At 47.9% G+C, this 24,964-nt stretch overlaps 2 protein-coding genes across 7 annotated transcripts in view; both read left to right on the top strand.

The window, feature by feature from the left end:
- Positions 1–24,964, top strand: part of PNPLA7 (patatin like phospholipase domain containing 7) — a 151,936-nt gene that overhangs the window by 85,761 nt on the left and 41,211 nt on the right. For all 6 annotated transcript variants that reach the window (XM_040406056.1, XM_040406057.1, XM_040406058.1 and 3 more), the window contains 6 exons: positions 4,840–5,045; positions 11,527–11,658; positions 11,840–11,963; positions 16,425–16,538; positions 17,907–17,982; positions 22,668–22,817. In XM_040406056.1, coding sequence (XP_040261990.1) covers positions 4,840–5,045; positions 11,527–11,658; positions 11,840–11,963; positions 16,425–16,538; positions 17,907–17,982; positions 22,668–22,817 — 802 coding nt within the window. The remainder of the gene's footprint in view (positions 1–4,839; positions 5,046–11,526; positions 11,659–11,839; positions 11,964–16,424; positions 16,539–17,906; positions 17,983–22,667; positions 22,818–24,964) is intronic.
- LOC121009218 (60S ribosomal protein L13a-like) lies at positions 7,624–8,690 on the top strand. The gene is given in 5 exon segments (XM_040442186.1): positions 7,624–7,628; positions 8,059–8,250; positions 8,252–8,326; positions 8,328–8,473; positions 8,476–8,690. Coding segments are annotated over 5 exon segments (633 nt in total).

Below are 24,964 nucleotides of genomic sequence, written 5' to 3'. Positions count from 1 at the left end.
CCGTCCTTTAAGCCCCAGCAGGCCTGGCGTCCGCGGCCTCAGCAGCCTCGCACAGCCCCAGGTAAGCAGCCTTCAGCATGAAGGTTTGTCCCCACCCTCACAGGTGGGGGGGCGTCTTCTCCTGTTTCAGGAGATTTGGCACGCCCATATTCCGGACGCATGACGCTCGAGGTTGTCTCCTCGGGCTACAAAATAGAGTTCAGGTCTCTTCCCCCCAACCGCTACTTCCTCTCCCTGCCCTCCAGGGATCCCATCCGGGCTGCGGCTCTTTCGCACGCAGTCCAGTCACTTCTCTCACGGGGGGTGATTTCCCCTGTTCCCTTGGAGGAGCGGTTTACGGGTTTTTATTCCAACCTGTTTGTGGTCCCCAAAAAGGAGGGCGATGTGAGGCCAGTGCTGGACCTAAAACTGTTGAACCGTTATCTGCGGGTTCAAAGGTTCAGGATGGAGTCCCTCCGTTCCGTGGTTGCTTCACTGCTGAAAGGGGAGCACATGGTGTCCTTAGACATCCAGGATGCATATCTCCACATCCCCATCGCCACAGCCCACCAACGGTTCCTTCGATTTGCCATCCAGGCAGCTCATTACCAGTTCGTCGCTCTGCCGTTCGGTCTGGCGACGGCTCCGCGAGTATTTACAAAAGTTCTTGCCCCTCTTCTGGGGATTCTGCGGTCCCGAGGCATTACTCTTCTCCCGTATCTGGACGACATCTTAATCAAGGCACCTACAGCGGCTCAATGCGAAGAGAGTCTTCAGATTATGATGAGCACCCTCACTCGCTTCGGGTGGATTATCAACCTGAGGAAGTCATGCCTGTCTCCCACCACTCAGATCAGATTCTTGGGCATGACACTGGACTCCGAGGCTGCCGTGGTGCGTCTACCACTGGACAAGAGATCGGACATTCAGAGGACGGTGCGTCTGCTCATTCAGCGCCGCAGGGTGTCGATTCGCAGCTGCATGCGAGTACTGGGCCTGATGGTGGCCTCCTTCGAGGCGATTCCATTCGCCCAGTTCCACACCAGGGATTTTCAGAGGCTCATTTTGTCCTCCTGGGACAAGTCCGGGGATTCTCTGGACCTCAGGATCTCTCTGTCCCACCCAGTGCGCGCGGCTCTTGGCTGGTGGATGGTACCGGACCACCTGTCCTCGGGGAAGTCCTTCCTTCCAGTGTCATGGACGGTGGTCACGACCGACGCCAGCCTCAGCGGCTGGGGAGGGGTCTTCGGTCCCCGGACAGCCCAAGGCGTTTGGTCTCCGTCGGAGTCCAAACTACCTATCAATATACTGGAGCTCCGGGTCATCTACCTCTCCCTCTGCCATTGGACCCCCTACTTGCAGGGCCGTCCAGTCAGGATACAGTCGGACAACGCTACAGCGGTTGCCTATATCAACCACCAAGGGGGGAGTCGCAGCGGGACGGTGATGAACGAGGCCGCAAGGATTCTGCAGTGGGCGGAAGCCCATGTTCCAGTGATCTCGGCTATATTCATCCCGGGTGTGGACAATTGGACAGCGGACTTCCTCAGCCGAACGACGGTGGACTCAGGGGAGTGGTCTCTCCATCCGGAGGTGTTCGAGGACCTTTGTCTCCAGTGGGGACGCCCAGAAGTGGATCTGATGGCGTCCAGGCTAAATCACAAACTCCCGTGCTTTCTGTCTCGCGCAAGAGATCCGATGGCGTACGACGTGGACGCCCTCGTGGCTCCGTGGGACAACTTTACGTTTCTGTACGTGTTCCCTCCGTTACCGCTCCTACCTCGGATCCTACGCAGAATCACGATGGAGGGCATTCAGACGCTTCTGATCGCCCCAGACTGGCCTCGTCGAGCTTGGTACTCCGAGCTCATTCTTCTTCTGGGAGACGTGCCGTGGCCCCTTCCACTCAGGCCCGACCTGCTCTCCCAGGGCCCAGTCTTCCACCAGGGTTTAAATACGATACGTTTAACGGCGTGGCTATTGAAACCTTCCTGTTGAAGCAAAGAGGTTTCTCCGATGCGGTTGTTCGCACGATGATTAGGGCTAGGAAGCCCTCCTCCGCCAAGATCTATTATCTGACGTGGAAATCTTTCCCCAAATTCTGTGAGGACAGGGATCTTCCTCCCAGGCAGTTTTCCCTCCCTACGGTGCTGCCTTTCCTTCAGGCGGGTTTAGAGCTGGGACTAGCTCTGAGTTCGCTGAAAGGTCAGGTTTCTGCTCTTTCCATTTTTTTCCAGCGTACACTGGCGGTGTTGGGTCCGGTCAAGACTTTCATACAGGGAGTGGCTCACACCGCAGTCCCTTATCGGCCACCGTTGCATTCCTGGGACCTGAATCTGGTGCTGGTAGCGCTCCAGTCCGAGCCATTTGAACCTCTGCGATCAGTCTCCCTTCGCATGCTTTCATGGAAGGTTGCGTTTCTGGTTGCAATTACCTCCATCCGGCGGGTGTCGGAACTGGCGGCTCTCTCGTCCAAAAAGCCCTTCTTGGTGTTTCATCAAGACAAGGTAGTACTCCGGACAGTGCCGTCCTTCCTGCCGAATGTGGTGTCGGCGTTTCATGTTAATGAGGACATTGTTCTGCCCTCTTTTTGCCCTGAGCCTTCTCATCCTAGGGAGGTGGCTCTCCACCGTCTGGATGTGGTACGGGCCTTGCGGATCTACCTGTCAGTGGTGGCCCCTTTTAGACGTACGGACTCCCTGTTCGTAATCTCGGAAGGTCCTCGTAAGGGTTTGGCAGCCTCGAAGGTGACGATTGCTCGGTGGATTAGATCGGCCATTGCAGAGGCCTACCGCTCTAAGGGCAAGGTTCCTCCTCCCGGTATCACGGCTCACTCTACCAGGGCGGTCAGGCCTTCTTGGGCTCACCTTCACCACGCTTCGGCGTCTCAATTGTGTAAGGCAGCGACTTGGTCCTCTTTACACACCTTCACAAAATTTTACCGAGTGCATTCTTTCGCCTCGGCGGATGCTGCTCTTGGCCGCAGAGTTTTGCAGGCCGCAGTGTAGTGTCTTACCGGAGGGAGTTGGTTGTGTTCTGGGCCAGTGGTTGTTTCCCGCCCCGGGGACTGCTTTAGGACGTCCCACGGTCCTGTGTCCCCCAATGATATGAGCGAGAAAACGAGATTTTTGTGAACTCACCTGTAAAATCTCTTTCTCGCTTTATTCATTGGGGGACACAGCACCCACCCATTTTTTCTTTTATTATGAGGCCAGTGGGTCCGAGTTGCCGTTTGGGGCTGGTGTCCGGTTTGGTTTTTTTGTTGGGCAGTGGTCCTTACTGGTTGTGTTTTGTTTCGGTTCTGTTTCTCCTACTGCTGAAGCACAAACTGATAGCTCCTCCCCTGCAGGCTATACCCCCTCCAGCCTGGAGAGAGCATAACAGCTTTCAGCCTAGTGTCGCCTCCTAGTGGCAGCAGCAAGCTATACCCACGGTCCTGTGTCCCCCAATGAATAAAGCGAGAAAGAGATTTTACAGGTGAGTTCACAAAAATCTCGTTTTCTCAGGTTCAAAACTATCCAGTATTTTTTTTTATTATCCCTCCTACACAGGAGCATTCATTGTACACACCAGCAGGCCTCGTCTCCACTACCTCCAGCTAATACGTCCATGTAACCTGGGGAAAAAAGACCTGGTAGATTCAGTGACTGTATGTACAGCGTTCAGCCAGACCTGAGGGAACATGACTGTGCAGGCTGCAGTGTAGACTTGTATCCCGTTACTTCTTCCTTGTATCTGGTAAAATAATGAGTGCAACAAGACCCGTCATTATTAACTGATAAAGAGTAAAAATAATTCACACAGAGACACAGAATACGGCTGGGAAATAATTATAAAAGGATGCAGCTCTGGGGTATAATACAGGATGTAACTCAGGATCAGTACAGGATAAGTAATGTATGTACACAGTGACTGCACCAGCAGAATAGGGAGTGCAGCTCTGGAGTATAATACAGGATGTAACTCAGGATCAGTACAGGATAAGTAATGTATGTACACAGTGACTGCACCAGCAGAATAGTGAGTGCAGCTCTGGAGTATAATACAGGATGTAACTCAGGATCAGTACAGGATAAGTAATGTATGTACACAGTGACTGCACCAGCAGAATAGTGAGTGCAGCTCTGGAGTATAATACAGGATGTAACTCTGGATCAGTACAGGATAAGTAATGTATGTACACAGTGACTGCACCAGCAGAATAGTGAGTGCAGCTCTGGAGTATAATACAGGATGTTACTCAGGATCAGTACAGGATAAGTAATGTATGTACACAGTGACTGCACCAGCAGAATAGTGAGTGCAGCTCTGGAGTATAATACAGGATGTAACTCAGGATCAGTACAGGATAAGTAATGTATGTACACAGTGACTGCACCAGCAGAATAGTGAGTGCAGCTCTGGAGTATAATACAGGATGTAACTCAGGATCAGTACAGGATAAGTAATGTATGTACACAGTGACTGCACCAGCAGAATAGTGAGTGCAGCTCTGGAGTATAATACAGGATGTAACTCTGGATCAGTGTACTGTAAGTCTCAGCTCTTCATGTTGGTTATTTCTTTATGTAAAAATGAATTGGTTAGAGTTGTTTATACTTTTTTTTTTTTTTATAAATGTAAAATGCTTCTAATGTGATCATCTGCAGTAGATATGGGGTTATTGCTCACATTTTCCAGCATACGGTTGCTATGGGATTTATTGCAGTTTCTTGGCATTATGATATCTTTTCCCATCTGTGTGTATTGATCGATGTGAATTAATTTGCTGTGTCTAACACCAGGAAAATGCAAATAGGAGAACATATCGTAGCTTTATGTACATGTTGGATTAACCCTTTTGTCCATGTTCCTCATTAGGATGTCAGTATCCGGTTTGTCATCTCTGGACTCCTCCATGTTTACCAGAAGAAGATTGACCGGGAGGAAGAGACCTGCCTGTTCATCACCCATCCAGGGGAGCTGGTTGGGCAGCTGGCTGTTTTGACGGGAGATCCCCTCATCTTTACCATTAAAGCCAACCGTGATTGCACTTTCCTGTCCATTTCCAAGTGCCATTTCTATGAGTAGGTGACCTCCTGCCTTGTTCCCTTTACAATGTTTTTCATTCATTTTAGTCATGTGAGAAATTATTTTATCATATCGTAAGGTTCTGTTCACACTGCTGTCATAGACGCTGCAGTCAACAGAGCCACAACTGGTGTGGAAGATTTGAATTCCAGTAGATCCCAATAACTAATAATAAGACCCAACTGGTGTCTGTCAGGGTTGTGGTGTTATTGACAACAAAAATAGCATTACATTCTACACTTGGCAAAAACGCAGAGATCCTAATGGAGAACTTAGGATCAATGTGCACGGAGCCAAAGAGCTTAGTTTCATGGAAACCTATTACCAGTCTGTACACAGATCGAGGGGTGCAGGCAAGTTACTGAAAGCTTTGATTCTGCAGCCTTGAGCTTGGGGTGACTTCTCCAAATTGACACCCCTGATCTATACCAATTGAAGGCCAAACTGTCCCATTTCACCAGGATTAGCCTACCTTCTGATGTGTATGGTAGCATCCCGACTGTCCCAAGACGACGGATGTCTGTGGTGAGAAAGGTCTCATGTGTTGGAGTTCAACATGACCAATCCTTTTGTACACGAAGAAAGAGAAGTTCCAGCATTCAGGATAAAACCTAGATGTTTTTTAAATCAAAATGGTCACAATTCACATACATGGACAGCTTCTCCCTCCACCGTTAGGTTGACATGTTTCGGACTTGAGTAAGGTTACGAGTAAGGACTAACAAGTCCAAAACATGTCAACCTAACGGTGGAGGGAGAAGCTGTCCATGTATGTGAATTGTGACCATTTTGAATAAAGAAAACATCTAGGTTTTATCCTGAATGCTGGAACTTCTTTCTTCGTGTTTCAAGTGAGGACTGGTCCGGTCTGTTCCGTGCATGGGAAAAGATATGGTGAGCTGGAAAAACGTGTTTCTTTATACCAATCCTTTTGTAAGCTGCTTCAAGTGGCTTTCCCCCTTTTACAGTATATGGATGCTTAGCTGAGTATGCATGTATATGGGGGGATCGTTGGACAGATGTCTGAAGTATATGACCGGCTTTATATCCTTTCTTTATTGGCCTGTTCTTTTAGAGGAACAATTAGGTCGTACTGTGTGTATATAAAGGCCCCTTTACTCAGACGATTGTGCAGGTAATTATCAGGAACGAACAGTTCATTCCCGATAGTCGCCTAATCATGATTTGAAGAGAGCGGCATTTATGTGCAGCACCCCCCCTCTGCTGCATGATAATGAGCAATCGTTACTGCCCTATACTAATTATTTGTTTCTAGGCAGCCTATTGCTCTTTGCACGGGAAGATCTGCTGCCCAGAAGTGATGCTTTTGGTGTCTGCTGCAGCATTTGCACCTTTACAGAAGGTAGTTATAGAATGAGTGCTCCTAGCAACTCTCCTTCCCAATAGTTGCCCCAATTGTCAGCCCATGTAAAGGGGTCTTAGGAGATCCCATAGTATCTTTATCTTCTCCCGAAGCTCTTGGCTCCCAGAGGTATGAAGGTCCATGCATTGGCTGCAACTAAGAGGAAGTTGCAATTTTGGTGCAATGTGACTTCCCGTTCACTTCAGTGGCACACTTGTGCTGCTTTCCTTAAAAAAATGGAGGGGGAAAAGGCAGAACGTGTGACTGCAGTAACCGGAGGGTAGATCTAGCCTGACAGTAGCAGTTTGCTGCAACCATTGTAGAACTACAAGTCAGAGAATGCCATGCAACATTACTGCTTGCCTGGCCTGGTCTGTAGCTGTGGACATATACCTGTTTGATATATTTCTCTGCTGTTGAACATGGCACTGGCTGAGACGGCCCTTTCCTTATGTTGGTGCTGTACATTTCACTTCTGGACACTGCCTGACTCGGTGTCTGTCCTCTCACACTGTATAAAAGACGAGCTCAGGTCCGTCGGGTCGTTACATGTGACATAATGGGAGCAGAGCTTGTTATCTGTCTCCAGGCGTAATTCCTTGCTAATCAGCTGCAGGTACGTCTCCTCAGGGCTGCCCTAGATTTTGGGTCTAGAACTCTGTTTGCTGGTGAGAGCAGAGTTTGAGTTTTTCTCTCTGCGCATTTTTTCATATTTCCAGCAAAACCTAATTTCCACCCTGTTAGCCCTTGTCTGAATTAGGACATAACTACAAAGAGTGACAGTTTTGGTTGATTTGGATTGAAATATAGAATATATATATAGTAGGAGGGGAGAGATATTTAATCAAGGTTGGGGGAAAAAAAACAAGAGACATATCCACGGATCTGCCTATCAAGCCAAAATCAGGTTTTTATTAGAAGATTTCACCAGTTTCTGTATGACCTGCTGACAATCTAATGCCTGGAAGGACTGCCAGACAGCCATTAGGGTTCAGTGGTTGGATCTCTTCGCTTGTCCTAGAGATAAGCGGCACCAGACATATCTAACAGCCACTTACTGCCTTCCTTCTCTTAAAATAAAATCCGTGTTTTGCATTGATTGACGACCATTTCTAGTAATATTGATGTCAGTAGGAAAAAAACAGGTAAAAAAAAGAAAAACATGCTGTACTAAAAGACAGGTTGAGCTCTTTCTCGTCCGACAGCCCAAGATGGCGTAGGCTAAGGCTACTTTCACACTGCGTTTTGGTTTCCGTTTGTGAGATCCGCTCAGGGCTCTCACAAGCGTCCAAAACGGATCAATTTTGCCCATAATGTATTGTGAATGGAAAAGGATCCGCTCAGAATGCATCCGTTTGTCTCCATTTCGCTCTGGAGGCCGTTTGCAGCGTTTTGGTGTCCGTCTGATGAAAGTGAGCCAAACGGATCCGTCCTGACACACAATGTAAGTCACTGACACAATCTGACACAATTTGGCTATGTTAAAAATAATACAAACGGATCCGTTCTGAACGGATGCAGACGGTTGTATTATCTGAACAGATGCGTTTGTGCAGATCCATGATGGATCCGCACAAAACGCGAGTGTGAAAGTAGCCGAAGGGTTAAGAAGCTGCCTCAAAAACTCATCCAGCGGGGTCTCTCAGGCTTCAACACGGAGAATTCAAAGCTTCTAGTCAGGTTCTGGCCATCGATGGCAGAGGACATCGTCTCGCTGATACTGTTGCAAAGCATGTGTTACTTAGGCGTAAAGCGGTGGTTGTGAGATGTGAAGGCGTCAACGTATACCGTAACAAACGTAAGTACCTTGCTTACCTGAGAAAACGCTTGAACACAAACCTGTGGGCCATACCACTTCAGAGCACCCAACCGCATCTCCTGGAGAACTGTAGGAGGAATGCTTCCACACAAGACAGAGAGGACAGGCTGCTTTGGAAAGGCTGAAGGTCTTTGATGGTATCCCACCTCCCAATGACAAGAGGAAGCATATGGCGGTCCCTGCTGCCCTGAAGATCGTGCGCTTGAAGCCAAGAAGAAAGTTTGCTTACCTTGCTCGCCTTGCCAAGTTGGCTGGAAGTACCAAGCTGTGACTGCCACTCTTGAAGAGAAAAGCAAGGCAAAGGCCAGTCTGTACTACAAGAAAAAGAAGCTGGTCATGAAACTGAAGAAGCAGGCAGAGAAGAATGTCGAAAGTAAAGTTCTAAAGTACGCAAATGTTCTGAAGCAGTTTGTTATCCTCGTCTCAATATCCACACAGGTTTTGGAAATAAATATTTGAAGGGAAAAAAAAAAGACTGGCCAAATGTCGACGTGCTCCTCTCTCTAGGTTCTTCACGTTTTTTTGGAACAATCCCATTTTACGGTAGGTTTTTGGGCACGAGTTTCAGTGCAGATTCTGTGCCGAAAACCTGTGCCCGCCATTGTTTTCAATGGGAGGCCGTGCTGCAGCTCATGTGGCTGAGGCTTTTTCACACCCGTTTTGTTTCCATTCTTGGCGCGAATACTTTGCGGACCCCTCACAAAGCCATATCGGTAGCCTGCTCCAAGTTTAGTTCCATTCAATAGAGTTAAACCTAGAGCGGCCAATGCAGAAATCACTTTGCCGTGGGATACGCTAAGGATTTTGTTGCAGACAAAATCGTCTGTGTGAACCTGCCCTTACTTTCCCTTCATGTTCTGTCGGCTGTTCTTCACCGGTGAAATAATGTTAGGATGTACAGACAGCGTACTCACTAATCAACACAGACGTGGGCTGCATTATTCATGTGGGGGGCGCAACGAGAAACTAGGCCATGTTCACACAGGGAAGAGGGTTATTTATGTCGGGATCCAGGTGCTCCTGCAGTCGAGGAGCAGTGGGATTATGTTATCACTGCTGCAATTACAGAAAACGAATAAAACTCCAGCAGAAGAGATCTCTGGGAGGATGAGAGTCATGGATTGGAAGCAGAAGTGGATATAAGGGTACGTTCACATCAGCTTTCAGAGTCCAGCCAGCACGGAAACAGCCTGCCATAGTATTTGGCATAGCCTGAATATGTCCGGAGCCACCAGATCCCCACTCAGAGATCCGGCTGCATTTCGGCATAAGTACCGGGATTCAGCCAGACAGATATCTCTGCATATGGCAGGATGCCTGTTAACGCTGGTGTGAACCCAGTGTCCCTGTTGTGCTAAACCTTTCTGTGCTACAATTCCTAGGTTGGTGATCGCTCTCTATTGCTCCCTGTTATCAGCCACTTCTGCTCTGACGTGACGGTCACAAATGACCAAATAATCGGAAACAGTTTAAGCAAGTAATCTCCCCGTTTTGTGTATGCAGCTTCCATGCAGACTTCACCTCCTACTTCACTCTGATCTACTGAATGTATGGTAGAGGCAGAGCAGATAGAAAAAGTGCACGACTGCAAGACCACACAGCTCCCATAGTCATCAGGTCTGCATGGGAGCTGTGTACATAAAAGGTTAGGACTATTCGCTGAATTCTGCTCCATTATTTAGGTGTAATCTGATGCGTTATTCACACTTGGTAAGCGAGCAGCTTTCTTTCTGTCCTCAGTCCGTTGTACCTAGCCAGGACAGAAGCAGGGCCCACGTTGGGAGTAGTAGTTTTTTGAAAGCCAGTAAAGTATATATATTTCTGTGCAAAATCTCTAAGCTTAACCTTATTAAACCATTTTATCATAGGAGTCACTTTGTCACAACTCTTTCAGCGTTGTCCTCGGCCTTCTTGTTATCCTCGGGTGCCAGCCTTCATCTTTCGCCTCCTGCCCTTTTCCATTCCCATTGCAGTTAGTTGGCCATGATTAGATCAGAAGACAGAGCGGGGCTAATCCTGTTAATCAGCGACACGGTGGTCTGCACAGCGATCGTGCTGACAAGTCGTGGGCAGCAATGCAATGTCCTGGGGTAAAATACTAGCTTTATGGAATATCCTCGTGAAGTAGGAGTGACTAGGTGTGCTCGCTATTATCATCATAGTCGAATTAGTAATTTCACTCCCTGTCCAGAGAATAAATCATCCTTATAATCGTAATGCAGATGCTAATAGATATCTTATGGATAAGTGGAGATCTTCCTGCATAACCTATTGTAAAGCTGGTCATACACAGATGAATCTCAGACAAACCTGCTGTCCACCTAATGGGTATGGGGTTGTCCTGACTCTCCCCCGGCAGTAGATGTTGGGGGAAAAGAAGGGTTAAGCATGTTGGATTTTATTATCCCAAGTTCTTACCAGTGATAAGATGCTGCCAAGAGGAGTCTCACCCCCTCACATGCACAATTGGCCAAACCCAGCATGCATGTGTATGTGGGGCTGTTGGCAGCTGTGAGGGTCGTTCTTCCCTTTAAAGGGGTTGTCTCACTTCAGAAAAAGGCATTTATCGTGTAGAGCAGGCGGCCGCAATTCCCAGCACTCTAGCTGTTCTGAAACTGCAACTCCCAAAATCCTCATTTCAATTCCATGGCAGTTGCAAGAACAGCCGAGTAAGTGTGCATGCTGGGAGTAGTAGTTTTACACCAGCTGGCATGCCGAAGATTGCTGATCCCTTATGTAGAGAAAGTCAATACAAGGCACTTACTAATGTATTGTGATTCTCTATATTGTCTCCTTTGCTGGCTGGATTCATTTTTCCATCGCATTATACACCACTCATATCCAGGGGTTGCAGCCACAGCGGATATAGGTGGCCAGGACAGGAGCTGCTGCGCATGCGCCTATGTGTGCTACCACGGTCTCAGCCGCCAGAGAGGCCGGTGCCTTTTCCTATAGTGTGCAAGCACGGCCACCGCTGATGGATTGCAGGGTGACCCCGTAACCCCTGGATATGAGCAGTGCATCATGTGATGGAAAAATGAATGAGGCCAGCAAAGGAGGCAATATGGAATCACAATACGTTAGTAAGTGCCTTGTATTCACTTTCTCTGCATGATAAATGCTGAAGTTAGAGGACTCCTTTTAAGAAGATTGCCAGAAGATCTGAGACCTTTCCTCTTAATACAGCCATTACCTAACAAACCAGATCTGTCCCAGCCCGAGTTCTGGTTGTTCATGGTGAAGTGACCTATAAAGTGTTGGTTCTTCATAGCCTTCATGTATTCTGTGTTTGCAGGATAATGAGGGAGCAGCCCAGCGTGGTTTTGGGGGTCGCTCATACAGTTGTGAAGAGGATGTCGCCATTTGTGAGACAGATAGATTTTGCTTTGGACTGGATGGAAGTAGAGGCTGGACGTGCCGTCTACAGGTGAGACCATCAATACTACAGTATATCCTCTTGTATTTCTACAGAAACCAGGTGATGGCTGCACTCGCCCTGCAGTGTGACTAGCCCTTTAAGATCATATGGGATGGTCGACCTTGAGTGTTAGTTTAGAAGCTGTAGACTCATCTCATTCAATTTCTTTCTTTCTTTTTTTTTTTTCCAGACAAGGTGATAAATCTGACTGCACTTACATTGTTCTCAATGGACGCCTCCGATCTGTTATTATGAAGGATGATGGAAAGAAGCAGTTAGCTGGGGAATACGGTCGAGGAGATCTGATTGGAGTGGTAAGAAAAAGCAGCATCTCTTCTAAATATTTCCATCAAACCATCATAGTTTTGCAGAAGATATTGGTTCCCTTAGACTCGGGAGCAGCTTTTCTCACCTCAGTATGTTCTTTCCCCGTCTGTAATGACCGGGAGGACACTAGAGAAGCTGCACAGGCCAAGTGCTGCTGATGGCAGCTGCTATTCATACCACATAGGCATACATTCAGTGTAATAGTTTTCATATTGATGCGTAGGTTTTACTGTACTTTAGCTAATTTCCCTCCTTATATATCGACCGCTGTCTCTCGTAGAATCCAGAAAGATAAAGGTACCATATAATCATCTGAGTGACACATCTGGCACATAACTATCCATTTAACCGCACTACCCCAGATACGCCGTCCTTCTAGTGAGCATTAAAATTCAGCTCCACTTAATTGCTCGGCTCGGAAATCTCCTGACTCTGGAAATGTCTTCATGCCTGTGGGAACAGAGGTCGAGGCAGTCGTCCAGACCACGTGGTTCCCATCTGATTTATCGCTGCCATTTTATTTATTTTTACTCTGAGCCGGCAGAATCCTACTGCGCAGTCCTATGTTGTCTACCACTATATGACAGCAGGCGGATGCACAGTCATATCCCATATTTTACACGTGTCTTACCACAGGTCATATAGGATGGAAATGGATTCCAACATCTCTGCACAGTAAATGCAGTTTTCCTTTTTCCCACTGGATGATCACTTTCGAGACTTTCATGATGCTTCATTGGCTGTAGATAAAGGTTTATGGCTGGGTTCAGGTTGCAGCAGTCATTTAAAGGGGTTATCCAACCCCTATAATGACCCCCTTAATGCCCGGGCACCTCATATAGGTTATACTTACTCTGCTACCTGGGATGACTGCCGCTGCATCTCCCCGTTGAGCGGACTAAAACATTGGGGGGGGGGGGGGGGGGGGAAAAAAATAGCAGGCTGCGACGGGGCCGAGCCTCCCTAGCATCGCGGGTGACGCTAAGGAGGCTCGTCGCAGTCGCTGCCTGCTATTTTCTGCCACCCAACCCCCCACTTCCTCGCCGGATGTTTTGATCCGTGCGACAGGGAGATGCAGCGCCGTCCGTGCGGGGAGAAGGAGTGACGCCGGTGCCAGGGAGCAGGTAAGTATAACCTATATGAGGTGCCCAAGCATTATAGGGGTTGGATAACCCCTTTAAGTCAGAGTCACCGTGGCTTTGTTATGTGCAGTTCTCACTCTCGCTTTCTGGTTCTGCCTGTTTTCGGGAGAAGGAGACTGATCCTGTTCAGCGTCCGCCCCTGTGGAATTGATTAGCATCAAGGGGGGGAAATTATAAAAGTTACTCTTTATATTAGGCAGGATTATAATGTTACAGCCAAAAAGAAAGTAATCCCAAGAAGAAGAAGAAACTCAAAAAATGCCCCCTTTCATCCAGTGCTGATAGACTGAAGTGTTGGTGTAATGTGTACTGCGCCCAGTATAGCTCAGCAGCGTTCCCGCGGGTCGGGCCTGTCTGTATATAGCGCTGACCCTGTTATCTGCTTCTTTTTCTGTCTCCTGGACTAAAATAGTCAGTGACGCATTAGCGCAGCGTGCTTTATAGTTGCTAGGTAAGATGCTGTTTCCATATTTTCCTATAATCCCCACTAATTGGCCGTGCTGCTGGGTTTTTAGGTCCCACAGGTGGCGAACGTGTCTCCTAGGAGCAGAGCGTCGGGGGTCAGCTGTGACGTGATGCATCATTCATTACAGATGCTGAGAGACGTCACAATGGGAGCCTGGCAACCGCCATCCGCTGCCTCAGAAATATACCGTATACTACGCTGCTGTCATTTAGTTACTTTGATATGGAACTATTATAACTACAATTTATTAACTTCCGAGATCTAAAATCTGCCGCTCTCTTTTCCATCATTTCTGTTATCCTCATCTGTTCATGCCAGATCTCCACAAAGGTGCCCAATAGCACAGGTGCCGCCATTTTCAGAAAGTGAAGCTCAGAAATAGTACTTGTAGAGCGAGTGGTTCTCCTTCATACATGGCACTATGACGGCATTTGGATATTGTAGAGGGGTTCCTCCACCTGACGCCCCCTTCTCTCCATCAATGCCCGACCATTTGTTGCAGGTTGTGCCTGTCCAGTTTCAGCCGATCACATGGATGTTCCGCAGCCCTTTAAGGTGGCCATACACATTAGATATTTGCCCACAATCCTGCAGGTGTTGGGCGAGTTTGGCCGAACACAACTATCTACCATGGAAGACCAGGAAAGGGATAAGTCAGTGTTGTTCGGCAGCCACTTACCCTGTTGAATTCACTAAAGATTGGGAAGCGTTTTAGATTTGGTGGTCAGACCTATTTTGGAGGGACCGGCCGCCCATCTAATGTTACTCTCACTTGATGCCAGATATTTGTGTCTTCCAGCCAGGGACGAATTGGGAACTCAAAGTGGCCCTGGAAAAAAGCGTAAATGTGGCCGCATGTTATAGGCAGGGCCAAATCAGTAGAGGGTGGAGCCAAACCAAGTGGGCGGAGTCAACAAGCCATTAGGATGGTTCACACGGCACATGCACACAGATTACCTCCCAACTTAAAAAACAAACAAACATGGAGGGATAATAACAGGTGTGCTTAGCGTGCCATAACAAATTTATGCCCCATTTTGTACCCCCTTCACAGCCTTCATAACAGTAATGTCTCTTTAGTGCCCCCACACAATAGTAATACTAGGAATTCATTCTGTTGTGACTTTTCTATCCAGCCACTGGGTGCCAAAGGATCTGAAGGCAGGTGGCATTAGCAGCCTGTTAGGAGGAGGGCTGGCAGCATGAGGGTGAGATTGCAGCAAGGCTGCCTTTGACCTGGTGCACTTACATCAATACACATGGCAGCCGCCGGTGACTCTGCCGCAATGTGTGAAGTGAGGGGCATGACCCACAGCATATTGGGGCCATCATGTGTGACTGATATCAGCCGCTCCTCTTATAACGCTCCAGCGCTGATATAACCTCCAGAGGGCAGGGGGAGATGTCAGAAGGTGAGGTGGTTGGTGGGCAGGAGAACAGGGGGACACTAGAGTTGCAGGGGCTCTGAGAAATACACTTGAACACAGGTGATAGGCAGCACCTTCCGGACTGACCGCCCCCTACAGTAACCCCTGCTGCTGTGTGTAGGAGGGATGCAGAGACCAGTGAGGGGACTTCATACTTCCAGCACCGCACATGAGGCACAGTAACATTACCTGAGGTGAAGGCTCAGACTCTCTGCCGCCAGTTCTCATCTTTTCCTGCAGCCACTGTAGGTCCGGGAGGAGTCCCCGCCACCTCCTCACATGGACTATCACACTGCAGAGAGGAGGGGGAGCTGCCTTCTCTTGGGATCAGTAAACTGTAATAGGGGCCACCCGGTGGGGGCAGCTGTGAGTGGCCCCTATTTTGCCTCTTTGCGCCAGGGTCCCTGACAGCGCTCCGTACCCGCAGTACTGCCCTGATGGTGACCCTGCTGCGCTGATGCACACTTGTATGATAATGATAGTCTGGACCTGCAGCCTGCGCGATGTAACTGCCCCGCTGCACTTCTCATTATCATGGCCGGAAGCTTGTGATGTCACATCGCGCAGGCTGCAGGTCCATACTATTATTATCATACAAGTCTGTGTGCTGCTGCCCTGTGATGTGTATCGGTGCTGGGCCAGGGGCAGGCAATAAACTTGGGAACAGTTAGGCAGGGTGCAGCGGCCCACTGCATAGTAAAAGGCTATCTGCCCACCTTGAAGTTTGCGGTGGGGTGAATGGCCAATCCGCCCCTGCTTCCAGCGATGGAGAATTTTCCAATCCGCCCAGTAATGCTGTTGAGCAGACCAATCCTCTTGATCCTCAGATGGCATTATCCAGACTCTCTCTCCTATTTCTGCTCCTCACATCTCGGACTTGGCACTCAATTTATCTGTTAACAGTTTGTCTGATACAACAAACCTTCCCCATACTTCTCCCTCTATGAGCTGTAAGTGTGATAAATCACCTCTGTACAGCAGCTGGACGGCCATCTTATCCCGGGCGGACTGTAACCTATTCGTGGCTGCACCGTATTTGAGATCAGTAGGAGGATCAGCTGCACTTCCAAGCAATAAGACGTAATTAAGAGGTCCTCCGCCTACATTTATGAATATGATTGATACTGCAGTGACATCGGACAACCTTCTTTGTCCTTAATGTGACCGGGGAAGGTTTTTATTCACTGACATTAAAATGGTGATGGATTAAAATGCAAATATATTAACAAGTTGCAAAACCCTTCAGTATACAATGACTCCATGGCACAGCTGTATAATTGCTGATGTGAACGTGAATGATTTTTTTGCAGTTGGGCCATTTCATATCTGTTCTTCTCCTTTTTTACTCGTACTAGAAACCCAGACTGTAAAACTCTACATTGACCTTACCATGTCCTCTCATTGTGAATGCAGGTGGAAGCCTTAACGCACCAACCCAGAGCCACAACAGTCCATGCCGTAAGGGACTCCGAGCTTGCTAAACTACCCGAGGGGGCACTGACATCCATCAAACGCAAGTTCCCGCAGGTATGTCGCACATTATAACCTAGCTACAACCACGTTGCCCCACAATAAGCACAAGCTTTATAACGTTATTATCTTCCAGTTTCATTTCCCTTTTATCTTCTGCGTCCTTCCGTGCAGCACTCCTCTCTAATAGAGGCCTATAGTACTGGGCATCCCTAGCTTCTTGGTTCATGAATGTAATTCCTGAACCATAGAACTGCAAGAAAAGGGACTCAAGGGTATGTTATATGTGAATGCAGAGCATGTGGCGTGACCCCTCTATCTTGGGCATGTTCACACAATGGAAATTCATGTTAGGAAAAATCCAGCATATATTTTTCCATTGGGACCTGCAGCATAAATCTGAGGCTGATTCTCACAAGGACAAGAAAGGACAGGCCAAGGTTTTGTATTCCCACAAAGCAGGTTTTAAATACACTGTCTGGAAAAATCTGCACCATATGAATTGTGGAGCAAATTCCCATTAAAACCAATGGGCTTATGTTAAGTGGATTTTGGCACACCAGAATCCTCCTCACAAATCTGCCACGTGAATATGCCCTTGTAGTTCATCTCCCAGCACATTTTTAGACTACAGGAGGGTAATAGACTTGACAAAATTATATCTTACAGAATAGTAGTTACTGGGTCACGGGAGCTGCTGCGTGCACGTGATCCAGTTTACTAGTTTTGTGAGTCAGGAGTTGTTAAACTTCATGTTCTTTCCTGATGGCAATTGTCTTTTTCAGCTGAGATTATTTCTGACGGTCTCTGTATTGGAGGGCTCCACTTTCAGCTCCCCTCAGCGCCCAGACATCTCACATCCGCACTGTGGTGTCACATCTAATACATTGGCGAGGACCCGAGGCTCGCGGAATAATTTGTAGCTGACTTGAAGGCATGCCACTACAGAGACCGTCCACAAAGGTTTTTTGAATTACACGCTGGTTTTGGCAGTTTTCTCCCTGAGGCCATAGAAACGTACAGAAGAATAGCAGATCTATACACGGGACTAGAGGAAGTGACCCACAGTACACGGAGCTTCTGCCTCTGCGTATACACACTCATATATTTCAGATAGAGGGCCATAACTCCATTATTTGGTAATTATTATAACATTGTGTATGTTACTTGTCCTCTGAAATATATCACGATGCATAAAATGGTTATGTAAGGGTTAATCAATACCACAGGCACAGGACAGTATCCTTTGAGGACGGACATAGTAACAGTGAGAGATAATTCAGATGAAACTCAATTACCGAAATGCATAGAAAATCAATAGTCACCCTTTTTTACGCCAGGCTCCCCTGCTATTACCAGATTGATAGTGTATAGTAAATTGGCCAAAACTCTCAGAAATTAATTCACAGGTTTTTCTCCATTCAGGTGGTGACCCGACTTATCCATCTACTTGGAGAGAAGATCCTTGGCAGCTTGCAGCAGGTCAATGGGCCCCTTACAGGTGAGAAGCAGCACTTGGCTGGCTTTAATCTCTCCAGTTGGCAAAGTGCTGAATTGGCATATTTAGGAGGGTGGCGGAGAGCCAGCTCGTCGTAAATCATTTACTCATTATCTCCACACATACAGACGAAGGCAGAGAATGCCAGGCACGTGAGACGGGAAGGAAAGAGCTGTGCACATTGCCATACTGCTCTGAAATGCTGTATGCTATTACCTATGGAAACTCATGTACGGTCTCCGTGATCAGCCTCTGAGATATCTAGTCCTGGTGATCGTCAGGCGCGCTCGTTAACCTTCCCTGTATGTTCATGATGGTCATTCAGTTGTAGGACTGTGAAATGCGTTGGTATCAATAGGATAAAGAAGGCAGGGTGTGCAGCGGGCACTTACAGAGTCAAGACAGGACCAGAAAGGGGATTTTAAAGATGATTTTGAGCTGTTATTGTCTTACGCATTACAAGAGCATCCTGGACGAGGAGAGCAGTCCTCTCTTGAAACGTGTGGCCCTATAAAGCATTTGAGGTCGTCTTTAAAAAACAACAATTAGGACCTGCTTTATCTCCGGGGGGGGGCTGTCCTTTCAGCTGCTGCTCTCTCCTTATGACAGCTCAGGGGGCGTGTCCTTTCTCCAGTAGCTCTTTCCCTGTACTGTCCCTATGACTGGTGACAGTTGAAGATTTAAACTGAGCACGTGTGCAACCACCTCATTGACGTGGACATGAAATAAGCAAAAGAACAAACAGCAGATGGCGCTATACAGATACATTTTACAGCTCAGTGACTACACAATTTTTTTTATTGCATATAATTGCAATTGTATTCAGAACTAGGCGCTGGTTTGAAAAATGTAGAATGTTTTTCGAGGCACAATACCCCATAACGTCCAGGAGGCTGTACTTTCCCTTCCTCCGGCTGCATGTTTAGGACCTTCTCGGGCCCCCAAATATCAGTCTAGTGTTATGAAGCCGCTATCCAGCAGCTGTGAAGCTACAACACGGCGCAGCAACCTATACCCTTCATGCATGCTGAGACTTGTAGTGTCACAAGAACTGGAGAGCATGCAGAGCACTGTTCTTTACAGTATACCTATAGACGGCCACTTCAGGACGCGGCCGGTGGTCATCGCACTTCCTTCCTCGCTGAGACATTGCAATTCCTTTTTATAGGAGATAACAAGCGGCATCCGGGTAATAATGTTATTATTAATTCACCTGAGGGGTCAGCGCATTGATTGAAAAATTGAGATCCTGGCAGCAAGCTAACCCCTGCAGCGCTCTTTGCCCCGACATGGCGTCTCTTGTGCCCCATCAGAATGTGGTTATTGCTGCTTTCTGTACTGCCGGCTGAAGCTTTTCCACATAACCTGTTCCCGCTGTTCGGTCAGTGACTATAATCCGCCTGCTCGGGATGTTTCCTTGGTTACGATGCGGTGACTCATCTGTCCCAGCTGAGTGCAAACAATCGCTCGTCTGGTAAGTGACATTTACTTGCATCGCTGGTGGGTGCTGCTTGTGGCAGTTTGTGGCATTAGCCCTTGCACACAGCGGCTGAGCCTGTCCAGGAGCCACAGGTTTGACTCCGGAGGTTCACTTGTCTTTGCTTCATGCACAGTTTTTCGCTGCGGTGCGAATGATTAGATGTCACTTCTAAATAAAATGTTTGTCTAAGGGCTCTTTCACACCTGCGTTGTTGTGTTCCGGCATAGAGTTCCGTCGTCGGGGCTCTATGCCGGAAGAATCCTGATCAGGATTATCCTAATGCATTCTGAATGGAGAGAAATCCGTTCAGGATGCATCAGGATGTCTTCAGTTCCGGAACGGAACGTTTTTTGGCCGGAGAAAATACCGCAGCATGCTGCGCTTTTTGCTCCGGCCAAAAATCCGGAACACTTGCCACAAGGCCGGATCCGGAATTAATGCCCATTGAAAGGCATTGATCCGGATCCGGCCTTAAGCTAAACGTCGTTTCGGCGCATTACCGGATCCGACGTTTAGCTTTTTCAGAGTGGTTACCATGGCTGCCGGGACGCTAAAGTCCTGGCAGTCATGGTAAAGTGTAGTGGGGAGTGGGGAGCAGTGTACTTACCGTCCGTGCGGCTCCCCGGGCGCTCCAGAGTGACGTCAGGGCGCCCCAAGCTCATGGATCATGTGATCACATGGATCACGTCATCCATGCGCATGGGGCGCTCTGACGTCATTCTGGAGCGCCCGGGGAGCCGCACGGACTGTAAGTATACCGCTCCCCGCACCTACTATGGCAACCAGGACTTTAATAGCGTCCTGGGTGCCATAGTAACACTGAACGCATTTGGAAGACGGTTCCGTCTTCAAATGCTTTCAGTACACTTGCGTTTTTCCGGATCCGGAGTGTAATTCCGGCAAGTGGAGTACACGCCGGATCCGGACAACGCAAGTGTGAAAGAGGCCTAAGAAGTTTTCTGACCTTTTGAACCAGTTTTGGGAGGAACAAACTATGGTCATGGCTCTGTATGTATGGCCAATCCCTACGGGTTGTGCTGCCTGATTATAAGGGGCCCCAGGAGCACCCCCTTGCTTAGAGGTTAGCTGATATCCCTGCATCAGGGCATGCACTGGAATTATTAGGGGGTCTGTGGTGTCCACTGCTCTCTGGCTATGCCTTGTTGTCTCCCATGACTGCAAACCACACTCAATGCTGGTCTCAGTAGATAAAATGGCGTCCTGAGCAGAGCATGTGACAGGTTGACTATGGCTGGCAATACACATTGGACTAATGTCTGCCAAACAGGCCCGGCTGACCATCTAATGTGTGTTGGGCCTCCTGACTCTCCACCCACACGTCAGGGATGTCGGAGTTTAACATGTCCAAACCTACTGGGACAGAGAAGCTGCCGCCAGGGGTGGCTGGAGGGACAGAGGGGTCTGGCAACTTACTCCCCATTGAAAACACATGCATGCACAGCCAACTGGTACACTTGTATGCAGAGGGTCAGGAGGAATAGCTCTGAAGTGTATTGCCAACTTTAAGGATACCCCTCCCTCCCCTTTTATCTATATGGTGACTTCTTAATCTCCTACGACTTCTTGGCCGTCCTCCCCATTTAAATCAACAGGAATCTAATAGGAAAACATAAAAAAAATTCTGATTAAAAAATTACCAAACTGGTAAGTGCTTTACTGGGGGTTTATGTGGAGAATAACTAAAAAAACATCTCTGTTCATCTTTACTGATTCACGAAATCTCTGTGTGTAGCAGTGACCGTATAATGGCTGCTATGTTCCTATGGAGTGTTTGCCTGATTCTCAAGCCTTAAAGCAAGAGATGATTGAAGCCGGCGTTCTGATAAAGATGGAGGCCACTCAAATCCTCAGACCAACTGTCTGTTCGTGATCTAGTGTCAGTAAGGAGAAGAATAAGGTGCTGCGTAATGTATGTAATATCAGGGGTGCCCCCAAAATCTATGTAACTTTGTTACACTCATTATTTTGAGCGATGACCCATATCCGGTAACATCAGCTTTTGCGCTGACACTCAGGGATTATATGGTTACACACGGGGACGAATTCTGCCTAATTATCCGGTGTATTCTCCGCTTGTTAATCACAATAAACCTCCCCGCCGTACAGCGTAGGAATCCTCCGCCGGGCTCCACCGTGAATCAGCACTTCGCTGTCTCATCAGTCATTGTCACGTAAATCCCAGCCGTCTTTTCGCGCTGACCTGCGAGGGGCAGATTCCATTTCACTTGAAAATTGTATGAGCCGAGACTCCATTGTACTTTACTTTTTTTATATTTTTTTATCTTTTCAATTCTTTTTTTCCCTTTGCTCTAAACGAACGTGTTTGAGGTATCTTATTGAAAGTATTCCCAGCAGGCCCCGAGGCGAAGCAGCGAGGTATAAAGAGCAGGCCCCCGCGGCACAGACCAGACCCCCAGCCGGCGCCGAGTCTTTTTAAAGACGGAAGACTTGCTGCTTTCCACAATGAACACGTTGCATAACTCGAGCGTTTTGTAAAGGATTCAGCTGCTAGTATCTGCCCCAGGTTTAACCCTGTCTATTCCTGGGTCTATCTGCAGCCTCTCTGCCTGTATCATGCACTGCATAAATATACATATAAATGAACGCGCAGATGTAATAAACCATGAGCGTAGCGGTTACTGACTGGTAACGACCCCCCCCCCCCCCCCCCTCCCTGTGATCGTACATAATAGAACAATGAGATGTGAGTTTCCACCTCCAGATGCCTTGCATGCTTTTCCCTATTATAGCCGTCTGCCATGTTGTATGTAGGTTTTCTTTCTTCCCACCTTTTTTGAAGTGACAAGAAGATGCTTTGTAGTCGCCGTTTCCAGTGCAATCTAGTAAATGACTTATCGGTGGATGACAGAATGAGGGCAGCGATCGTCTTCTCTTAGTGACCGTTCCTTCTCTCCCATACGTTCCAGGCTGGGGAGCAATGTGGCAGTTGCAATGGCATTTTGTGGCCATCAACAATCCGTCTCTAATAATACCGCCACAGCTTGCTTGGCCCTACCCTTAGGGAGATATCTGGTAAAACCACAGATACTAGTGGAAGGAATAATAATTTTTTGGCGCCCATGTAAAGGCCTTTCAGACGGTTAAACGTCTTATCGTCTGCATTTGGCGCCCAATGCAGCACCAATGAATATATGTTAACCCCCCCATTATTTTCTCCCATCTGCAGGTCACGGCTTCGGCCTTCACACCGCCGGCAGCAAATGGGATTCCGGGAATCCATCCAGTAACCTCTCCACAGTAGCCATATTGCCAGTATCTGAGGACGTTCCTCTTACAGCCTTCACCCTGGAGCTGAAACACGCGCTTTGCGCTGTAGGTAAGTCACTCCTGGACCCAATTTTCACGCTAATGTTGCCGTGGTTAGATTTGACCCATCGTACTACAAGAAAGCAGAGCTACCCGCTGAGCTGCGCCATCCATTATTTAGTCATCTAGTGATTTGGTAAGTGGGGAATGGACACAAGTGGGTTTGTAATTAAATACATTTTTTTAAATTAAAGTAGAGAATCAGCAGCACAATAATGAAATGTTGGAGATGAGTGTGAGGACGATGACCTGCTGTGGGCGCTGTCAATTTGCATCTACAAACCACAGTGCCCTGGACTGGTGTATATAGTCCCAGTATGGGCTGGTATATGTCACCACACTGGATCTGATGCGTCATGGATACAGATGAGAGGGTCATATTGGTGGAGCAATGTCAGGTTTCCAGCAGCAGAAATCTCTGAGCCGTGCCGAAGGAGTGTGAGCACATTATAGATCGCCCTGGCCTGAGATCAGACATGTCTCCTCTTATGTATCCGAGACCTCTCAGAAGTTCATTTTCGCTTTCCCTTTTACATTCCCTCAGCCAGGCATCCTCAAACTGCGGCCCTCCAGCTGTTGAAAAACTACAACTCCCAGCATGCCCAAACAGCCTACAGCAGGGCATTGTGGGAGTTGTAGTTTTACAACAGCTGGAGGGCCGCAGTGTGAGGATGCCTGCCCTCAGCAATAGATCGGATTCGGCTGTAAATTCATTGAGTCGGCTGCAGACCAGAGAGATTTGTGTGAGAGTCAGAGGTGCGCTGCAAATATTACTTATTCCTGTCCTCATCCTTTTAGCGTATAACAACTTGGCAGCGCCAGTATCAGACCAGTTGGCAGAGATTCCATGTAGCCTAAGATCTTCCTGGAAAGTAATGATAGGAAGCAGATTTATGTCCGTAGTAAAGGCTTTTTACCCACAGTTTTTAGTTGGTGCCAAGTTCAGGGAATAATAAAGTAATCCATTCAGTGTCGTGTATTTGCTATTTTGCTGCCTCTTTCCATTCGTAGCTTGTGAGTCTGTATGTGAAGATGGTTTATTTGTCATCCTCCTCCTTCCTGCAAGCGATTCGGCCCACTTGCTTTTCGACTACGCGTGTGTGATTTAAAATGAGTGATAATAACATAGGTTATCAATTCTTCACAGTTTCCAAGGAGACTTCGGTAACAGGGACCTGGTCCCAGGAAATGCAGTGTACACTTACCTCCCACGGCTCTTTCTTTAGCACCACCGCAGGGTTCTGACGATGATCTCTTCTAAGGTTGTCGCGCTCTTTACGGCTCGGCTCATGGCCGCCACAAGATAACATTTGCTCCATTTACCTCCCTCCCCGGCAATATCCTTTCTTTTCTAGCACAGCTGCAATCAGTGTGCACCAGGGTCAGATTTTTAGGTTGCTTGTGAAGGTTGGAGGAGAGTCTGACCGGTTGAGATAGTGAGCTTGAGAATATGGAGGAAGCACAGGAGAAATCTTGGAGACAATTGTGCAAGGAGCAGAGAAGGAGATCTTGTGAGGATCGTACATTTCGTGTAGGGATGCATGAAGCCATTAGGTTAGAGCTGAATAGAGGGGACAGGTTGTGGATTGCCTTGCTTGATTATATTTTGCCTGGATAGCTGGGTAATCCTCCATATTGGCACCATAATGGCAGCCATTAGAGTATTAGTAGTAAGATATGGCTTAGGGCTCGTTCACACGACCGTGTGAAGCCCGTGCTGTGGACCGTAAATTGCAGTCTGCAATGCACGGGCACAGACTGTGGCCCAGCCGCATGGGGATCGTGGACCCATTCACTTGAATGGGTCAACGATCCCTCCGTTCCGCAAAAAGATAGAGCATGTTCTATCTTTTTGCAGTGCTGAGGCACAGAACCCCGGAAAGCACTCCTTAGTGCTTCCGTAGTTTTCCATTCCGCATCTCCGGATTTGCGGACCCATTGAAGTGAATAGGTCCACATCCGTGATGCGGAATGCACACGGAACGGTGCCTGTGTATTGCGGATCCGCAAATGCAATACGCAACGGGCAGCACACGTTCATTTGAACGAGCCCTTAGTCATTTTTTACGCCAATACCGTTGCTTCTTGATGTCAGCCATGTTCACAGTCCCATTTCTCTGGGTACATATGGCAGACACTTTTCCAGGGGAGGGTCCC

The sequence above is a fragment of the Bufo bufo genome, chromosome 8, assembly GCF_905171765.1.
Source record: "Bufo bufo chromosome 8, aBufBuf1.1, whole genome shotgun sequence".
Classification (NCBI taxonomy): domain Eukaryota; kingdom Metazoa; phylum Chordata; class Amphibia; order Anura; family Bufonidae; genus Bufo; species Bufo bufo.
The sequence above is the reverse complement of the archived record's forward strand: the minus strand, read 5'-3'. Positions and strand labels throughout refer to the sequence as shown.